This window comes from Belonocnema kinseyi, chromosome 2, assembly GCF_010883055.1.
Source record: "Belonocnema kinseyi isolate 2016_QV_RU_SX_M_011 chromosome 2, B_treatae_v1, whole genome shotgun sequence".
NCBI lineage: Eukaryota > Metazoa > Arthropoda > Insecta > Hymenoptera > Cynipidae > Belonocnema > Belonocnema kinseyi.
The window spans coordinates 75109516-75130926 of record NC_046658.1 but is presented as its reverse complement, the minus strand read 5'-3'; the positions used below and the strand labels follow the sequence as shown (position 1 = coordinate 75130926).

Sequence of the window (21411 nt, the reverse complement as noted above, 5' to 3'; positions counted from 1 at the left end):
ATGAACAATAATTGAATGTAAACACCTTCCAGAATAAGTAATTCTAAATAAAAGCATTTAGCACTTAAGAAGCTTGTATCACACAAAAATTCAAATTTAATTTACAGCAAATGAGAAAGTTTAAAAGTAGCCCAGCTTCCAAAAATTTTTAATGAACCGCGTATAAAATAAAAAGCAACTATATATTTGCCTCATTTAAAATTAATGCAAGTTAAAAAATTTCCAATTTTAGAAATAAATATTTTAAAAAGATGGAATTCTTCAATTTTCAGTTTTAAGATAATTAGGATGTAAACTTTGAATGGAAAATCCACTTTATTATCACATAATTTAATGTATCTGGAAATTAAAGATACTTCAGAATTAAATCTTGTTTGGAGAAAATTGATTAATTTGATTAATTTCTTACTATAAAGCAATTTTAATTCTTATCCTTGAATTGGAATAAAATTTCAAGCACTAATCATTAGTGATTTGTTGTTAATTGAAATTTAAATTGGATTTAAAAATTGGAAATAAACTCTAATGTGAAAGTCGTAGAGTTTTTAGAAAAGGTCTTTTTATTTTTTTAAATCCTCAAAAATTAGAGTTTAATCAGTTTCATTTTTGGTTATAGAATATTCTTTAATCATACTCTTGTCTTCCTATAAGTCTCCAATTTTTTCGGACTGAGCTCTAGGTTTTGCTTAAATTCCCCCATTACCCTAGAAAACGCCTTGACTTTTGAAATCAAAATTGTGTAGCAGTTAGTATAAGAAATGGAATAAGGAAGTTCTGTACCGAATTTCATGGCTTAATTTAATTGAGCGTCCGGATTGCACAACGACCAGGGCGTGTGGATTTAGCCAGCCTAGTAGGCAAGAGGAGGGATAACGAGTGGCTACGGGCCGAATAAGTTTAACAAATAATTTTTAAAGTGATGTCTTGGCCCTTCAACTTAGACCGTAGCAACGCGTCCCCTCTCTGCCATCCGTACGCTCAATTTTAGAATCAACAAATCGTCGCCACATTGTTGATTTTAATATTTTTGTAATTTTTCAATAGATTTCAAAGGAAGATGATGAAAGTAGCCAGAATCCGAAAAGAAAATTGGAACATCTGAATCAGGTAAAAAACTACAGAATTTTAAAGACATATATCAAAATTCAGATATTTGCAACTTTGTGGATAATTTTTTTTCTTGAATTGGGAAAAGGTACGTGCCGCTAAATTTGCTCTAAAAATATTTTATTGGTAAAATATTCTGTTAATTGAAATGCAGAAACTGATTCAAACTAGAGTCGATTCTATATTTGTGGATTTGCATACGATTTCACTGTTCAGATGTAGAAAAAACAATAACTTTTATAATTAAAACTATACAAACCTTCCAGCATAGTCTTCTGGATAAGGGACTAGAAATCCATCAGGCGAGGGTCTGGTACCGTTCCCAACCCAAAAAAATGCGTCAGGACCGGTTCCATCGTATGTGAAACCTTTGATGAATATCGTCGTGTCATCAACTGCATAAACATCTCCTTTGATGCCATGAGCATATTCCTTCAAGGTTCCAATGCTTCTGCCGTAGTTCTGAATTTTGGCATGTCCTGGAACCAGTCCAATCAAAATATTTATTTTGTATAAAATATTATTTAGTATGGAAACAAACCAAAACCACCAATAAGGGCTATTTTAAAAACTATGTTATGAGAATGAAATATATTCATTATCTTTAAACTTTTGCATAGATATTTTTCACGCAATGAACGCTTGAATATCTCACAAACATTTTACGATATCCTATGGACATCCCACGGATGTCAAAATTTTTGATTTGGTAGGTTCAATGTTCAACCAAAACACATTAATAATCAACTTAGCAGTTGAATTTTGAACCAAAAAATATTAAATTTTTAACAAAAGAGATGAATTATCAACAAAATAATTAAATCATCAACTAAATACCGATGGGTTCTACGAAAAATAGGTTATCTTTTCGTCCCCGTTAAGAATTGGGCTAACTTCATTTTGCTAAGTTTTCAGGAGGAATAAATAACATATTATTTTTAGAAACATTTCTGACGAATTAAAAGATCCAGAATTTTGTATTGTAGTTGATAATGTAATTTAGGCTCCTATAACTTAAAAAAAAAAGAAATTTTTAATGATTTTTATTGATTTTAAAACTTCTTCGTATTTAATAAATTTCATACAAAATGAAGTTAGCCTAATTCTTAACGGTAACGAAAAGATAGCCTATTCTTCGTAGAACCCATCGATACAGTCAAACTCTTCTATAACGCCGACTTTAGGGCTGGCGGTGGGTGGGAACTAACTCATTATAGCACGCTGCACTTTTGTTTGCTCACGCTTGAATGCTCGCTTCACTGACAACCGCGAACCCCGCGCCGCTCGTGTTAGACCTACCTGCGGCGCGGCTTCAATTCTATGAAGGGTTATACAAGGGAGGGCTATTAAAGGATTTCACTGCAATAAAATCTTTATTATTTACCCAAAAAGAAATAATTCTCAACCAAAAATATAATGCAGTAAACCCTCGTTTACACGAACTCGGTTAAGGCGAACACTCGATTAACACGTACAGAAATTGCAATTCCGGTAAAATTATATAAGGCCTTATGGAGTTCAAACGTTTAACACGAATTTCGGTTAGTACGAACTTCGAACAACTTCCGAGGTCCCATCGGTTCTTTTTTTCCACATAACAGGAACATGTGTGTATGCTCCTTGGTGAGTCACTTTATAATGAACGTCGCAGGAGCCTATAGTCTATGCCTGTGACTCTATGCAACATCTGGAAACTGTTACGCATGTATGTTGAATATAATTTCTGTAGAATGGCAAATCAGAGTTTTGTAATCTTTGCCCGAAAACCAATAATTTCAATATCCCCGCACGCATATTTTTGGAAAATTTTGTACAGGTGTATCACTATCTGTTTAGCGACAATCTCTAAGAGTAATGAGTCGTTAACGTCACTTGCACGCAGTAAGACAGGTCGGGTACATACCAATGATTCGCCGTGAATCAAAGTTTGGGGGTTCATCTTTAAAAACTGTCAGGTTAAAAATTGGGATAATGCCCCTTTAGGGTGTCCAGCGATTTTCAGGAACAAAATTCAAGGCCCCTTTTAGGATTTCGAGGTCAAGAAGTCAAGCTTTTCCAGGTGTCCTTTTTTAACGTCAAATAATGAACTACATAACCATTTTCTATAAATGAAAAAAATGAGCTATTTCATTTTTCATTGGCCAAAAATTTTTAATGAATGCAGAACCATAAATAAATTCTTACTTTTTTGCAAACATAAGTCTTCTTTGAAATCCTTGAAATCTTTTAAATCCTTGTAAAATCTTGAAGTTTCTGTGCAATCTTTTGGAATCTCTTTAAATTATTGTGAAATATTTAAAATGTATAAACCCTTTGAAAACTAAAATATTTGTGAAAATTCTTAAAATCTTTTAAAAATGTTATGAAATCTTTGTGAAAGTTTTTAAAAATCCTTCTTCGTGAAATATTTTGTGTTTGTTTAAAATCATTGGAATCTTCTGAAACAGTTTTTAACATTTTTTAGGAAGTCAGCGTGGCTTAGATGGTATAGTGATTGTCCTATGTTCCAACGCAGCAGTCTTGGTAGCCACGCTGACGCGGGTTCGTTTCCCAAGGCAGGAAACGAGGCTGGACGTGCTTTCTGAAAGCTTCGCTTCTGTCCCTTGGTAAACTACCCCACAAGTACCATACAGTTTATAATTAACCCTACAGTACAGCTACTAATGACCCTAGCAGTTGATGCGACTATAAACATTTAACTGTTGAAAAAAAGTTTAACATTTTTGAAATACTTGTAAAGTCTTTCACATTCGTTCAAAATCATTGCAATATTTGAAATCGTTTAAAAACTTTGAAATATTTTTAAATCTTTGACATCTCGCGTACTGTATTTTTTTCTAAATCTTTGGAATTCTTGTATTTCTCTGAAATCTTTATGAAATTTTTACAAAACCTTTGAAATGTTTTTAGAATCTTGTTAAAATCTTTTGTATTCATTCGAAGTCATTAAGATATTTGTAATCTATGTAAAATCTTTTGAAATTTCAAAAATCTGATTTATACTCTTTTTAAAATTCTCAAATAATGTTTTGTAATATGGTGTACACTCAAAAACCGAGTTGAAAAACCTATTATGTAATGAGTGGAAGGTAAATTATATTTTGACAAATAAACAAGTTTTCAGTAACAAGACTTCTTCTAAACCAGATGTTTCTTTCATACTAGACTAAAAGGATTTGAATTACCGTTGGCATTTTGATAAAATAACTAATTTGAAAGAAGAAAAAAATTAATTCATGTTTCTTGTAAAAATTTCAAGGAGGTTTTTAAGGTTAAAAAATTGCAAGGAGAATTCCGGAGTTTCAAGGTCACTGGACACCCTGCCCTTAAATATGTACAGTATTAAATAAGATCTCTTCAAACTTTTTTTGAGTTTTTACGATTTCCTTCAATCTGTAACTCTTTACTTTCTCTCCCAGAACACTTGCTCAACCCTTGACGAATTACATGTAGCTATCTAATACTAGAGACAGAAACGTTATTAAACTATATGTTAATAAGTATCTTTGGCTATTTAAATTAGCACCCCGATAATACGAATTATTCTACCACGATGTACCGAATTCCCGGTTCCTTCGAGTTCGTGTTAACAAGGGTTTACTGTAATAGACATTTCACCCAAAAAGAATTGAACTTTCAATCAAAAATAGTTGGCTTTTGAACGTAAGAAACGAAATTTTTACCAAAGGAGATGGATTTTCGAATAAAATTATGATTCTTTAACAACAAAAAACTGAATTTTCAGTAAAAGAGTTCACTTTTAACCAAGTCCTTGCATTTTTAACAAAATACATGAACTTTTAACCAAATAATTAAACTTTTGAACTAAAACAACTAAATTTTCAAGCTAACTTTGAACAAAAAATTAATTTTCTACTAGAAAGTTCATTTTTCTACCCACAATGGAATAGCTAGATTTTCAGTTAAAATTTAATTTTTAATTAAATTTTTTTAAATAGCTAAATTCTCAGCCATTCTGTAAAATGAAAAAAGAACATTTACAGATAAAACAAAAGTCAACTTCTGAACTAAAGTATTTTTGATTTAAGGCCAAACACTTTTGATAACAAAAAATTATTTAGTAGAATTTTCAACTAAAAATAATTAACTTTTAACCAAAAATTTCAACAATGTAACCATAAAGGCGAATTTTTAACAAAGTGATTTGAAATTTCTACTCAGAAAGATTTTGCAGTGCTGAACACAAATCTGGGTTCAAAAACTTCCCAACACGTCACGTTTTTGAGAAAATAGGCGTTGACACCCCTAAAACGGATTTTTTAAATCTATTTCTGACGAATTGTAGAGCTGAACCATGACGTGCTACAAGCTTCGATAATTTTAAAAATTAAAGGCTGAAACAAGCATAATAAAATGAGCTGTGCTTTCAAAGTTTTTAAGGGCCGCTGATTACGAATATGCAGTTTGGTTTGAAAAATTCAAAATGGCGGGTCCAATAACGCAGACCATTTTTTGAAATGTTAAAATCCTTTCTGTTTTCATTTTCTTCCTCCACTCCTAGGCAAAAACATACCCCCCCCCCGCGCTTTAAGGGCGCATGCGATTAATTTGACATACAGATAATTTGAAAGGGCTTGTATCAACCTTTAATTTATAATATTAGCGAAGTCTGTAGTACGTCATCACATTAAATCCCAGATATATTATTTATCTGAAGTTGGATAAAAAAAAGTTGCAAACAATTGACAACTAAAATTATCCGCCGATGGATAGTTTTTATCTGCCTCGTGATAAAAATTATCTGACTCCGGACAATTTTATTTTCAATTGTTTGTAGCATTTTTATCCAACTTCAGATAAATAATATATCGGGGGTTTACTGTGATGGTTCAGCTCTATAAATGTTCAAAAATGGCGAAAAACGCCGTTTTTAGGGGTTGCAAACCCTGTTTTCTGAAAAACGTGATGTGATGGGAAGTTGTTAAACCCAGATTCGTGTTGAGTATGAAAAATATTCGACGAAAAATAATCCCAACTTTCTAGGACCAACAACAGGTGGGCTAAAAATAAAATTTGTTTATATTGGTCTATATATCTCTATGGCTCTGGAAATGATTTTTTTACTTCTAAACAGTGTTTTTCTATATTCACGTAGTTCACGTATTCGTCAAAACTTAATAATTTTTTGTTAAAAAACAATCTAGATAATTCCTTTTGAAGTTCAGTTTTACAATTGCAATTTGCATGTAGACAATTATTACTCGTGGTTCCGTTGAAATGACTTTATGCCAAAGATGTAAACACCAAGAATGTTTCTGTCAATTTTTCATCTGGGATGAAAAATACATTTACATATAATGAAATCGAAAATCAAGTGTTTCAAGAAAATAAACTGAGATAAAAAATATTAAGGGGGTTTTATTGTAGACATTTTTCCAAGGAATAGTTTGGCTAGCTTAACTTCTTTTGCGCCTCGCTTAGTTTTCGAAAAAACGGGGTATTTGGATTTTTTGAAATTAAAAATTGATTATCTGCATGAAAGCGTTGCATATCAGTGTAATCCAATTTCAGAATCAAGTTGATCAACTGGCATTTATTGTGATGAATTTGAAATGTCCACTCGACACGAATAAATGCCAAATCCCGATTATTAATAAAAAATGTATAACATACGTATATACTTGCTGGTATAACGTCAATTTAAGTGAGTGACGGGTTTTATATTTGGATGGCTAAGTGGACAAGGAGAAACGAATACGTCTGTATAGCTTATTTTATACAATAGGAGGAGTCTGCATATGTAGATAGATGGGATAGACGCATCACTGCCTCGATACAAAAGTAATGCATCGCGATATGTATGTACCTTGGATCGAGGATGTTGGTAACAGGCAGGAGAATCGGAATACTGCGATGTTCGTTGATTTGCATGAATTTCATTTCATTTGCTTGACAGAGCTATAAAAGCCGAGAGCGAAACGAGAGTACGAGAAAAAGAGCAAATAGTCAATAAAGATTAGAAGTTACTGTCCAGGAGAGATCGTTTCCGGGCCTATCTCTGAAAATCTCTAAAGCATAATATCGATTTTAATCAATCATTTACTTCTGATAAAAGTGTCAGAAAACAAGAGAAAACATATTACGAGGTATACATTGTTTAAATCTTAAGGAGATGCAATTTTCGTTCACTGTAAAATTGAGACCAAAAGGTTAGCATTTTGTTAAATAAATTTTTTTTACAATTTTAATTAAAAAATAGACTAAAATTTTCATTTAATAAATCTTAAATCTGAAGTAATAGTAACCGTATTTTTATTATTAATCCATCTTTTCGAAATTTCTCAAAACATGAGTAAATTATATGCGGCATAAATGCCAAATTGGAAAAAATAAATTCAAAGCTCGAAACCCTATTTTTCCTACCTTTTGTTGTTCTATCCGTCACTATCCTGATTTCCCGTCAGGTGCTTTTCCATTAAGTTGTTCGAGGTACAAGTAATTAATTAAAATGAATCTGTTATATTCATCTGGTTTAAATGTGTTTTGATGTTTTTTGTATGTGTTTCTTTTGTGTTTTTTTTTGTTCTGTTTTTTATTCATTCATTGCTTATTGTATTAATTTCAAGTAGTTTTAGTAGACTGTTATTATTTTTCCGAAATGTTAAATTTAACAGGTGCCTCCAGGCACTAAAATACATGAAAAAAATCTGCGTTTGACAATTTTCCGCTTTTGTTCCCTACATTTGTGCACAGACTCTTAATTTAAAACTAAAGGTCAAAGCATCGACAACAGTAATTTTGTGGTTGTGAATTCTCTTTTGTTAAAGCTCATTCTGCTTTAACGAACACATTCTTATCACGTATCTCGTGCTTTGCACCCAATTTTGTTTCGGAAAATGTATATAATTTCCCTAAATGTATATTATTACAATTCATCATATACATTGGTATTAAAACATACATTTTTTCATTGTCTCGTTTTTATAATTTAAAAAAATTGAACCTTCAATACAAAAATTGTACTAAACATTTTCTTGAAACTGGTGCCGTGTTTCCATAAACTTATTTCGTTCATTTTCAATGCTATTTTTAAGATTTGAACCAAAAATACGCATCCTAGCATAAATTGTTCTAACAAAAGATGTAGATACTATTGAGGTTAAGAGTTATGTCAAACAAAAATTTATTGTAACTTGCGTCGTCCTTCCAATAAGACAATTTTTTCTTTCTGATGTATTCTTATAACAAAGTTTATTGATGCGGATCTTTTTTGGTAACACAACTTTTGCCTGTTCATTTTCTTTCGTCTGTAGGGTGTTCATAATGAAACGTTTTTCTTCCTCCTGCTTTTTTTATCGTACGCAGTTTGGCTTGAAATGTTCATTTGTTTTATGGAATTTTGTAAATGCTATAATAATTAGAGTACTAAAAATACCCGTACCTAGAATTTTGAAATCGTCATAAAAACGGCCCTCAAAAGTGTTTGAAATGCTCTAACACTAAAAGAGTATATCAAAGGTCAATATAATCTGTCGATTCTTTCAAAAGTTATCGTGCTGACAGTCTAAAAATGTACACTCTACAGACACGCGAGCGAACATACAGGCATCCACATTTGCAAAAACCTGTTTTTCGGGTTCAGAAGATCTCGAAATGTAGACATTTGACCAAAAAAGGGGGGGGGGTCACATTTTACACAAATCTAATACCTTCTCTTACGAGAATGTGAAAATCACTTTTATAGGGTCTTGTAATAATTTCTGTAGATTTTGAAAAATGTTAACGGAAGTTATAGGACGTAGAAGTCTTATGGAATTATAGAATCTTTATTGTTTTTCTTTTGGGGATTGTCTAATTTGAAAAGTATTAAATGCGTACAATATTAAACGTTTAAGTTTAAAATCGTTCAAATTTGATATTTAATATTCAATTTTAAACACTTCATATTTAGAATTGTTCCACATTAGATTCGTTAATTTTTAAAATCTTTTTTAGTTACTTCAAATTATAAATTACTTAGCTTCAAAGGTTTGAATTTCAAAATATAAATAACTGGAAACTGTTTGTGAAAATCAGGGCATAGTCAGCAATTTTTTAATAACTTTTAGTGGCTAATCTGATTATTAAAATCTCAACAAAATCCTTTCAACTATTTTACCAATTAAAATCAACTCAAGTCTTTCCTTCAATGTAAAATAAGGTTTTTTTACATAATTAAGAAAACTTTAGAACATTTTCTAATTATCTCAAAATTCACGTAACGCCGAGGCTATAAATGGCGACTGTAATTAATATACCAGACAGGAGACAGATCTTTATCTAAAGCGTGAATCTAAGAAGCTTTTAGCCCGCCCTCTTTGATACCCATTTTACCCGTTCAGAAAGCTTCAGTCTCGCGTTTTAGTTTCCTGACGGTCTGTCCTTGCTTCGGTATGTGCGTGTCCCGCAGTCGACACCGTAGGCACTTCCACCCTCACCGGTTGCGAGGTATTATAGTGATGTGACAATGAATGCAATGATCACTATCCGCTGGAGGGTGGACGCCCCTGTACGAGGCAGTGCGCTAAACTACCCCTGACTGGTGCCTAAACCGTCGCCCCTTTTATTATGGCTCTGAACGGTTATTGGATTGTACCGTGCTATTTGTTGGCTGCTACGCTAATGGATCCATAATCACCAGCACGAATTAACGAATTTACTTCCTTTAATCTTCACTTTTAATCCCATAAATTTTTTTAAACTTTTCTGGAAACTTATTAGTGAGTTAAGAAAATATAGGATTTAATGTTACAGAAGCTTTGTGCTTATTCCATAAATGCATTTTAATCTTAGCTATTAATTTAAATAGCTTTCAAGATAAGAGAATCTTCACTTTTAATCCTATATATCAGAATTGGAGTACCCAGTGTCTCAACTCTCCCTTGAGGATCGCTAATCCAAAGATATAAGACGCTCGCGTTAAATGTATATTTATTCTAAAGTTATCAGAATATGAGACTAAAATCTACAAGTGTGAATTTCAAATGCTTTAATTTTGTATCATAAAATGTTCCAGGATTTATATGAAAAATTATTTTATTTTAAACAAATTTATATCAAAACATTGTATGATGTAAATCATGAAATGTTATGATACAATCAATAATAATAAAATCAAGCATGAAAAATAAGGGGTGTACAACTTCGAATTTCAATGCATTGTAAAAAGTCAAAATAGCTTGGTCAATTACTAATACGTCACAGATTTCCAGTCAAATTTCACTAACTGAAACTAATTGGAGATGATTACAAGAATTCCATGATGCTACATGCTTGCACGATGCTATATGCATGCAAAGTCCTACATGCTTTAATGATGCTACATGCTTGCATAATGCTATAATATCAAATGATCGTAAAGGTTACATGACGGTTCATGCTTCGTTTAAGGAGGTGCAGATTTAAATGCTTTCATATTAAAGAATTGACTGCATTATTCGCGATTAGCAATTCCACCATTCAAAAACTGTTTACATTCACCTGCAATTCTTGTAATCATCTCCAATTAGTTTTAGTCAGTAGCATTTAACTAAGAATCGTTGACGTATCATTAAGTGATAATTTATTGCTGTTTTGAATGTCAAAAATGCATAAAAAATCGATATTATGTATCCCTCATTTTTATTGCCTTCCCAGTAATAAAATAACTGAAGACTGAACCTGGCAAAGAGAAGAACAAATCTAGCATACATTTAGTTGGAAACTCTTGATCTATTATCTCCAAATAAATTACCCCCAACAATGACGATACTTTTTGTGATAATTGACTTTGATAAAAAAATAAATTCTCCTTTTCTTCTGAACTAAATGAATATTTTGAATCTAATTCTAATTCTAATTCTAATTTTTTCTCTACATTAAAGATACAAATTTTGAGAAAAGTTTTCGACTTTTATGAAAAAACTTCAAAAAGGCGTTTATACTCGTATGCAGGGCTATCCTTCAATTGAAAATTCTATTTAATTTGCGTTAAATTAACACCTACTACCTTGCAGGGTTAAAAATTCCGCAAATATTGTTTTACACCTGGCTTTTGATATATTTTTTTTGTTTTTTGTTTTACTGTAAGATGAATTTATATTATACAGAGAACCAAGTCACCCTCCTCAGTTGGGTGTCAATCAAGTCTCAATGTGTCCCCGATTTATAACATGTTTCTTTCAAGCTCGAGGCACGTACAATATGTTTTATGCCACAGGGCATCATGGTTTCACGACTATAAGATCTAGAGCATCAAGGGAAATTCCCAAAAGGCCTATGCGCAGGCCGAAGGGCTGTTTGCCCTGATCAAATGTTGACCAATCTCCCTCTGCCACTCGACGATCATATCCTGCTTTTCAGAAAACCTCTCATCTTACCCAGAATTCTATGCTTCTGTATCATTTTCTACTACACTGCCTCTACAGTCCATTTGATCTAAAAGCAATTTTCAAAGTTGTTTTCATGTCTAAATTCATAATTATAAAACATTTGCAGACGTTAAATTTATTTCTGAATGATCATGTCTTATAGGTTCTTTAATTTCCCTTCTATTGGAATTGAGTTTCAGTTAGTTAGTTGGTTAGGGTTGGTGGTAATGTGAACGGGGTGGCCCTTCCTGGGGCTTAAGCTATAAAGTCCATTGCGCTAAATCAGTATTTATTTTCAATGCAGTATCCAGAATTTGGACACCTTCATGGAACTAGATATTGGTGTACTACACAGGCCGTGGAAAAGGACGGCCAGGCTAGATTGGATGAAGCGGTCTTTCTGAGGTCATCAGTTACATGCAAAAATGAAGCACACTTGCTTGGTGTCTTATTCAAGTGTATGTGTGTTTTCATTATTAAAAATCGATCAGCAAACTCCGAGTGATAGACCTTTTGACCTAGAGCCTCTTCGCAAGGAGATCGATAACTCTTTTCCCAGTCTTCTCAAAGTCAATCTACTATTTAAGGTGGGTTCCGTACCATTAAAGCACTGGTAGAAGTACATAGAAACATTTCAATTGGTACCGGCACATAGATCCAACCCCAGATCCTCTTTTTTATCTGCCCCGGTAGGAATTGAACCCACGTAAACTGATCGCAGGTCAGGTGCTCTTACCACTAAGCTACGGAGGATCGAGAATAATTTTTCCCAAAATTGTATATGATGTCTTTCGAAACGACATTCTATGTAACCCAAATTTTGAATTCTTTAAGAATTTATTGGATGTTCAAGGGAGTTCGAACAATGTGAATTAGTATTCAAGATGTTAAATATAAATTTTAAGATGTGAGTATTGCCTTCCGCCAAAATATTCCGGGTTTAATGTTCTCTTCCATCTACAATGACTTCCCAATAATTCAGGGCAATTCTAATATGTTTCGAGATTCATCTCCGGCAAAATATACTGGAATAGAACATTTAGGGGGTTGGAATATGATCTGTGTGACAGGCGGAGGTTATTTGGTCCACCCGACTACGTAATATTTTTATAACAAAATTCCTAAGATAAACATGAAGTTCGGTGATTTAATAGAAAGCCTTAAATAATTGCATGTATCTAAGCAGATTTCATAGCAGAGTTGAAAAAAATTTGGTGAATATTGTTCAATTTAAAACATTTCTTTCATAGTGATAGATGGAGTAAAAAGAATCAAATGGTATTGAATAATGGGTTTGGAAGTGCCTACACGTACCAAAAAATACGGCTATTCGTACCAGAATTTCGGTACACGTAGCCACGATAAATAATTTTTCCACGATGCTTCTATTCGTGGGTCCAAATTTTTTAAACTTCTTTATTCGATGAAATTAAAAGTTCGCAAAAACCTCAAACGATTTGAAACTTTTCTATTTTGAAAGAACATTAGAAACAATCATTACAGCGATAGACGTTAAAATTATGACTTTGACAATTGCCATAATCACGGATGAAATATACCTTGAATAGAAAAGCATGGACTGACAATATTCTTTCTTTTGAAGAAGAAATTGGCTTTAAACTTTCAATACGTCAAGGAAAAAGACAAGACTCAAGAATCCCAGTGCTACGTCAGTTTGAAAATCGCGCTTCGGGAGGCTACTTGGTCACGAGCACTTAGAAAATCAATAGCTTGGCTCACTTGATCCGGCGTTGGCTGCTGCCAGGCCATATCTTGATTAAAATCAGTGCCAATGCCATCTCTTATCTCTTTTCCTTCCCTCTGTCTCGCTCTTTCCTCTACCCTTCACCATACCCAGCTTTCCCTATACCACCCCAACCTTCTCGAGATGAATCCGGTTAGTCTCGTTAATGTCTATACGGTACCATGCAAACCGCCCCATCCATTTCTTTTCTTGCAAAAACAATAGGGATTGGGGATGATCTACAAAAAATTGCTTTGTCAACGATATCTGCGAATTAATGATTTTTTTAGTAATAATGATCTCACAATTATTTCTATAAAATTCTCTATCACGCTCCTATTTAGCACCAAAGGAAATATTTGTCTAGGCCAACGTATTTTGTTAGTGAAATATGGTACTGCTAAATTATTTTTTCTAACCATTCTGTTAGTTTATGTAGCGGTTAATTAAATTTTAATATTAATAACTAAATAGTTACAACAATTGGTTGCTGGAATTAGTAACTTCTTCTACTGTAAAAAATGTGAAATATGACCAAAGCTGAATTGAATAATCAGTGATTCCCTGTGAGTTTTTACTGATTGAGGTAGTCGTTGTTATATTAATCATAATATATATATGAAATATTCTGATTTACTTTTTTTACGTTCACGATCACTTAGACTCTTCAATTTTCAAAAACATTCTTCAGCGTAAAATTTATCTCAGAAGTTGTACATTTTATTACCAAGTTAAGTTTATACGAATCAGCGATTTTTACAAGGATTTTATAGATTCAAAGTTAGATGGAAAATCTTCAAAATATAAAATAATAGAAGGTTTTAATCGACAGACAGCACCTAGGAATTTTATACGGTCCCAGAAATTCAATGATAAAAACAATAATAATGATAATAACAATGCTCCTGGAGCACGGTAGCTCAGGTGGTTAGGCGCCCGACTTCATGTTAGAGGACCGGGGATCGATCCCTAAGCCAGCGCCTCTGTGAATTATACTATACACTTTTACTGAGGTTCTGGTGGTTCGGATCGCACCTTAAGCTGTAGGTCCCCCATCCAGCACTTGGCTGTAACGGAGTCCGTGGATTGTGGGGAAAAAACCAGGCTTTGCCCAATATATGAAATATGGCATACTGTTTTTATCATATCACTAGATTGCCTTACAAAATTGCCTCCCTGACTGATGATATATACCGAGACAGCCCCTGAGAGAAAACTGAGCTCCCTCATTTTTTATATTTTTATCATGACTGTTGACGAAAAAACAGCGATAAAAACGCGAGAAAAAGTTTAATTAAATAATAATGGGTTCTCATTAAAAATGCTCGACAATTTCGATGATATAAGAAATGTTTAATAAGGAAATTTTTAAATATCAATTTGTTGAAAATATTATGAAAACTGAAAAAAGTATACAAAGACTCGAACTCCTGATTCCAAGGCAAGGCCAAAGTCCTAAGGTGACCAACTGTCATTCGAAAAGTAGCAACAACGACAGTTTAATAAACTTGTTTAATTATAATTTATTTTTGATGAATTACGATAAAGTTTTAGAAATTATATTTAATAACAAATTTGCAAATTTAACAAAAATAGGAATGGATTTCGAAAAATTAAAATTTTTTACAATAATAGACTGAGTCAATGGAGCAAGGAAAGTTTCAATTCTTAATAAATAGTTAATAACATTTGTTCTGTTTCATTTTAAATAATGAAACAATTATTAATTGGAATAAATACATCCAGACTTGAGCCGTAAATCTCTTGAAATGAAAACTTAATAATAATAAGCAAAAAATAATCCTTTCTAATTGCAATGTCAATTATTTTAAATCCATGCCAGCAACTCAAGAATAATGGATCTGTATTATAGACTCTTAGAGGATGGTATATTACCAGTCATTTATCGAGGAAAATACTGGACGAGAAGATATTCAATACCTTCTAACTTAATTGACTATTATATACAAAATGCAATAATTTAAATGAAATTAGTCCAACTTTTTGTGAAAGCAGATTTCATTTAAAATAAACTTTTATGAGTAAATAAAATTTGGAACTCATTTCATTGCATATGTCTGTGCATAAAACTCTATGAAAATCCACGAAGTGTAAAAAAAATATTCAAGAAAAACTCGAAATAAATTTCTCAAGAATATTTCAAAAATATCCAGTGTAATGTATCCAACCTAAATACTCTCGATTCCTTCTGATATAAAATTATGGAAATTGAAGCCTTTTTAAATACTTTGCTTTAATGATTGAGTGTGAATACGTACTGCAACAGTGCAGCAATATTTTACGACATTTTAACAAATTTGCTTATATTTATTAGCAATGAAATTTGTGAAATTTTAGAATATTTACATTGACCGTAAATAATAAACGTTCACAAGTGAATCAAGTAAAAGTGGGTATAACATGTAGAGAAATGGAACCTGCGACAGCAAGTGTGAAACTTTAAAAGCAAAACATTAGTTCACGCAACTACTTTGTAGTTATAAAGAATAAAAGATAAGGTTTTCGATAATAAATTAGAGTAAAATTGATTTATTTACCATATGTGCATGTAAAATTAAATAATTATTCTACCGTTCTTCAATATTTTCACTACAATTTTAAAATTAAATTCTGGAACTAAAAATGTCCAGATTTCAGAAATATACTAATTTCAACTGCTTTTTGAATATTAAAAAGAAAATAATAATTATAACTTAATTAAAGAATATTGTCTCGATACTTGGCCTAGGCGCCGAAAAGGATTTCTGACAGGGATTATTATAAATGAAGCTATCAACAATTTTTCACTATTTCGTTTTTCCTTAAATCTCGAAAAATATTTATTTGAGATGAAAGTGTTGTACATTAAAGTTGTAGATCTTATCCACATATTTTCTTGTATTTACACTATTATCCTCAAATTAATATTTTTCGACAATTTTTGACAACATTGAATTTTCAGATTTTTCTTTAAAAAATGTATTAAATTTGATAAAATATTAATTAATTTTAAAAGGTTGACCTTGAAAAGAGAGGAGAAATCAGTTGACATATACTGAAGCGCGTGAGGAATGTAGTCCCTTCCCTTCCGCCCACTCACGCGAAACCCATTTTCCAGGGACCCAAAAAATGTCGGGGCCAAATATTGTGGGACCTCACTTTTTTTTTATTGAAAATAGCTCAAAAAAATATGTGAATTATTTAATAAAAAGAATAAATTATCCTTAGTAGTAAAATCATCTGGAAAAGAGTCAGTCATGATATTTTTATTTATTTTTGTGAGCAGAATACCAATACGAGGCTAATTTCCACCAAAATATCAGGGTTTTCCTCTAGACGAGGGGAATTCCCTAGAAAATCAGCTTTGTCGGGTATGAAATAACCCATGTTATTGAAATCGTCTGAAAACAGATCAGAGTATGATATATTTATATTTTTGGGTTTTGAATACAAATTTGGCATTAGTTTTCGCCCAGCTCATCAAATTTTTCCCCTAGATGCAGATATTTCCCTAGAAAATCACATTTCTCTGATATGAAATTACCCTTTCGTATTGAAATCTTCTGTAAACAGATGAGATGTATGAGATATATTTTGGTGCGCTGAGTATGAATCTAACAATGGTTTCCTCCCATCACGTCTGGGTTTCCCCTTAGACAAGGCAAATTTCCTAGAAAATTAGCATTTACCGGTATGACATTACCCTTAGTATGGAAATCATCCCAAAACAGGTCAGGCATGATATCTATATATATATTTTGGTGCGTTGAATATGAACCTGACATTAGTTTTCCCCTAGTACCTCAGGGTTTCCCCCTAGAAGCGGGAAATTCACTAGAAATTCATCTTTGCCTACTATTTTTCGTCAAGAACATCAGGGTTTTTCCCTAGATGCAGATAATTCTCTAGAAAATCAGATTTTTTTGTTATGAGATTAACTTTGATTTTGAAATCGTTTGGAAACAAATCGGACATGACATCTTTATGTATTTCGGTGCGTTGAATATCAATACTCGACAAAGCTGATTTTCCAAGGAATTTTTCGCATCTAGTGTAAAACCCTGACGTGATAAGGGTAGCGTAATGTCACATTCGTATTTAGCGCACCAAAACAGATGAAATTATTATACTTTAAACTGTTCACAGATAATTTAAAAAACAAGGGCAATTTCATACCAGAAAAAGCTTATTTTCTAGAGAAATTTCGGCGTATTCAAATCCCAAGAAATATAAATATATCATGCTCTGACCTGTTTTTAGACGATTTTAATAACGAAGGTTACTTCATACCCGTCAAAACTAATTTCCTAGGAAATTTTCCGCGTTTAGGGAAAAATCTCAATGTGCTGGGGGGGGGGGGGGGGGGGGGGGGGGGGGGGGGGGGGGTAGTCTCGATTCGTATTCTGCGCACCAGAATATATAAAAATATCATGCCTGCATTTTTTCCAGAGGATTTAAATTCCAAGGGATATATCCAGAAAAACTGATTCACGAGGGAATTTTCCGCGTCTAGGTGAAAACCTTGATGTGCTTAGAAAAACTGATGTCAGAATCGTGTTCAGAACCCGAAAATCCATATGTCAGACACCATACTCCGATCTCTCACACATTAACTTTTTTTGTGGGCTTGTGTAATCACACGGGTTCTTATCTTCATTTGGTCTCATGATAAAGTACTCGCAAATAAATCCCCGTGAAAATTAAATTATTGAATTATTCAATATTTCAAAAAATTTATTGCATTAAAACATGTTGAAAGAATGTCTGAGAATTTTTTCAGATTTTTCCTAACACGGCCGCATTTTGAGAACCGGTGAAAGTCGAAACTTAAAAAAGAAGTCCGAAAACCCTTATTTGTTGGAATATCTTGCCTTCCAAATATTGACAAAAAATTGTTAGGCTGAAAGTGCTCATATCGTTAAACTCGGAAGACTTAAAGTTTTCAGATGCCTTCTATTAAACAATTCAGAGATTTTTTGGCTCCGACATTAGGACCTGGTTGTTTTTCTTTTCGCCCCCTGGAAAAGGAATTCGGCGTGATTGGGGAGAAGGGATGTGGGCCACGCGCAGAGTTAACTGCCAAAATGCCCCGTCATCATAATCATCAGAAAATGTGAGAAAAAATAAATACATCTATCAGTTTTTCTCCACGAAACTTTTACACCAAAAAATGCTGTCATCCTCCTGATTGTTAAAGACAAGGCAATCTCTTAATCGAGCTCAGCAGACAGATCAAGCATTTCTCAGTCCGGCTCCGAAAAAGAATATGAATGATATTTTTTGTCGTTTGCCCGTTAAGAGATTAAAGCAGAAGGGGGTCGGTCGCTTCGTTTTAGAGCCATTATACTCCCGCCAAGGGGGCGAAGAAGATAGGCTCGGAGAGTGGAAGAGGGATGTTCGAAAAGAGAGCGACAGCAAGAGCGAATTTGACAGAGAGGTAGTGTGGGGGAGAGTGGGTCTGAAAGGGGGTGGGTTAGAGGGAGAGGGTATGTGCTGAGCTTGCGGAAAGGGTGCTTGGTGATGCGTACCATAGCTACCTCAACCAAATGCATTAAGACCGCCTACCACCCCATCGCAATATTGAACTCTGTACATTCTACAATCCTCAGATATATACATGCACAGTGCACACAGTGCCATAATATACTCACACCACAACAAACCGTGTTTTCACGTACGTACGTGCATTCGCGTACACGTTCTTTTCAACTAAGTGAAATCAGAAAGAAAGGGAGGTAGAAGCACTCCTGCGAATGCTCAAAACATTGCGACCCTTCGACTGTTTTCTTCAAGAGGGTGCGAAATGAAACCTTCAAGGTAATAGAAACCGCGAGACAAATACTGTCAAGGTGGCCTAAAGTGAGCCGAAGGATCATGAAGGTGACGAATTGCGAAATTACGTTGCGAAGTTACGATTTTTTTACTGGAATGCTGATTTTAATTTGTTTTCGAGGAATTTTTTTAATCAGAGGAAAAAGAATTTTTTTATTGGTATCAACTTTCAATAGAAAAATTATATTTTAAAAGTGAAATTCAACTGTTTTCTAGAAAATTATATTTTTTGTCTTGAAAAAATATTTTTTTTTGTTGAAAACTTATATTTTTTTGTAGAAAATTAATCTTCTTGTTAGAAAATTCATTTTTTGCTAAAAACTGGATCTACTTGTTTCATTTTTTTTTTTTGGTTCATTCATTTTTATTGTGAAGATTCTTCGCTTTGACTGAAAATTGATCTATTTAATTGAAAATTAATGTATTTTGTTGCAAATTCGTTTCTTAGGTTGACAATTAATTTTATAAACAAAAATAAACTATTTGTTTAAGAATTCATGGAATTGGTTGTAAATTTAAGTATATGGTTGAAAATGAATCTTTTTTGGTTGAAAATTCAAATGTTTTCTAGAAACTTCGCTTTTTTTGCTTGAAAATTTAACAGTTTTGTAGAAAACTAACGTATTTGGTTGAAAAATAACTTTTTATGTTAAAAATTTATATTTTTTGGTGTAAATTAAAATATCTGGTTAAAAATTAAATTATTTCTATGAAGATTTGACTATTTGGTAGAAAATTAACTTTTTGTTGAAAATCATATATTTAGGTTGAAAATTAAACTGTTTTGTTGATAATTCGTTTGTTTTATCTTCAAAATTCGACCATTTTCTTTAAGATGCATCTTTACAGGTTGAAAATGCCACTGTTTTGATAGTCACCTTCTTTGGTAAAAATTCAATTTTTTGTTGAAAATTTATTCTTTCGGATCGAAAATTCATCTTTGATGGTAAAAAATTAATCTTTCTTTTTCGCTTGAAAGTTAAACCATTTGGGTTTAAATTTAATTGTCTGGTTAAAAATTAATTTATTCATTAATATTCGTGTTTTTCAGTTGGAAATTGATCTACTTTAGTAGAAAATATTTTTTCTTGAAAACTGAATTATTTTGATGAAACCGCAATATATTTCTACTTGAAATCTTATGAATTCACGGTATTTCATATTAAATTCAGAATAATAATATACCCGTCTCTTGGTTTCGCCACTAGTATCGAGGGTTGATTGCAAGTAGCCTTGTTGCTAAATCGAGAGTATCGAGAGGTAACCAGTCAGGGCTGTCTGAATCGTTTCCAATTGTAATTCATAATATTACGGAATCTTCGAATGTGAGACCCCGCGCCTTTCTGTATATAGGATTGTATATAATATAGATATTATTCTCATATTTTCATAAAAAAACACCCTATTTCCCCTGTTTTAAGGGAATTTTTAACTATGATACTTTTCTGGGAGCGCGGTGCATAAGTCAAACCTAGAGTTGGAAATGAGGGTTGTCGAAGGGAGTGGGGGGATTAAATAGCCTAGAGTTGGTAACGAAGTTTATGGACAGTCCCTTAATTCTGTATTTAAAACCGGATGTTGCTTCTTCTAAGTTTGTCCATTGAAGTTTTACAATATTTTTTAACTGCAAAGAAGCAAATATCACATTCAGTAATGCTTAGCCACAGTTTGCGGTTAATGTCATATTATACGTATACTAAATATAGTTTTAAAAAACAAATAATCATGAGATTAATATGAATTTATGATCTAAGTTGTAAAAGAACATTACAAAATAAAGAATGTTTTGGGTCCAAGGTCCGACTTCAATCATCAGAGAAAGTTGTACATATTACTCTAGTTTCAATACCTTGATACAGAAAGAGGTCTTCTGATATAGAGGGATAAATACTAGTTCTCTGATCAATTTTAATTCTCTTTCACCGACCTTCGGGTCGCTGATCCAGAGAGAATTATATTTCAATGCCCTTGACACAAATATGTATATCAAAATCCTCTGACATAAGGCTATTAGTACAAATCTTTAATCCCTAAGGGAAAAAGAACAAACTATTAACTAGGTGAAGAGAACAAGGTCTCTTAATATTACAAGGTTACATAATACATTTTAATTTCAAAAATACTATGTAAAAATCCGTAATCGAATTTTTGGATAAATCTATTAAACATTGAAGCTCCTGCGTTTCAACTTTTATAGAATTTTTTTATTTCACATTTTTTCATATCACAGATTAACAGTAGCACATTAAATCCCAAGGTATCACTTTTTGATCTAAATGGCGCTGCACCGTTTGATACCCTTTTGGATAAAAGTTGAAAAATTGACATTTTGAGGCTGGATTCTTTATAATAATTCAATATAAATAGAGTTTTTTTACG

General features: G+C 32.6%; 1 protein-coding gene across 1 annotated transcript in view; it reads right to left on the bottom strand.

Annotated features, from left to right (window-relative positions):
* The window catches only part of LOC117182725 (protein Skeletor, isoforms B/C), a 116297-nt gene that overhangs the window by 71988 nt on the left and 22898 nt on the right, over nucleotides 1-21411 (bottom strand). The window contains exon 2 of the mRNA XM_033375830.1: nucleotides 1367-1586. Within this exon, the coding sequence (XP_033231721.1) occupies nucleotides 1367-1586 (220 nt within the window). The remainder of the gene's footprint in view (nucleotides 1-1366; nucleotides 1587-21411) is intronic.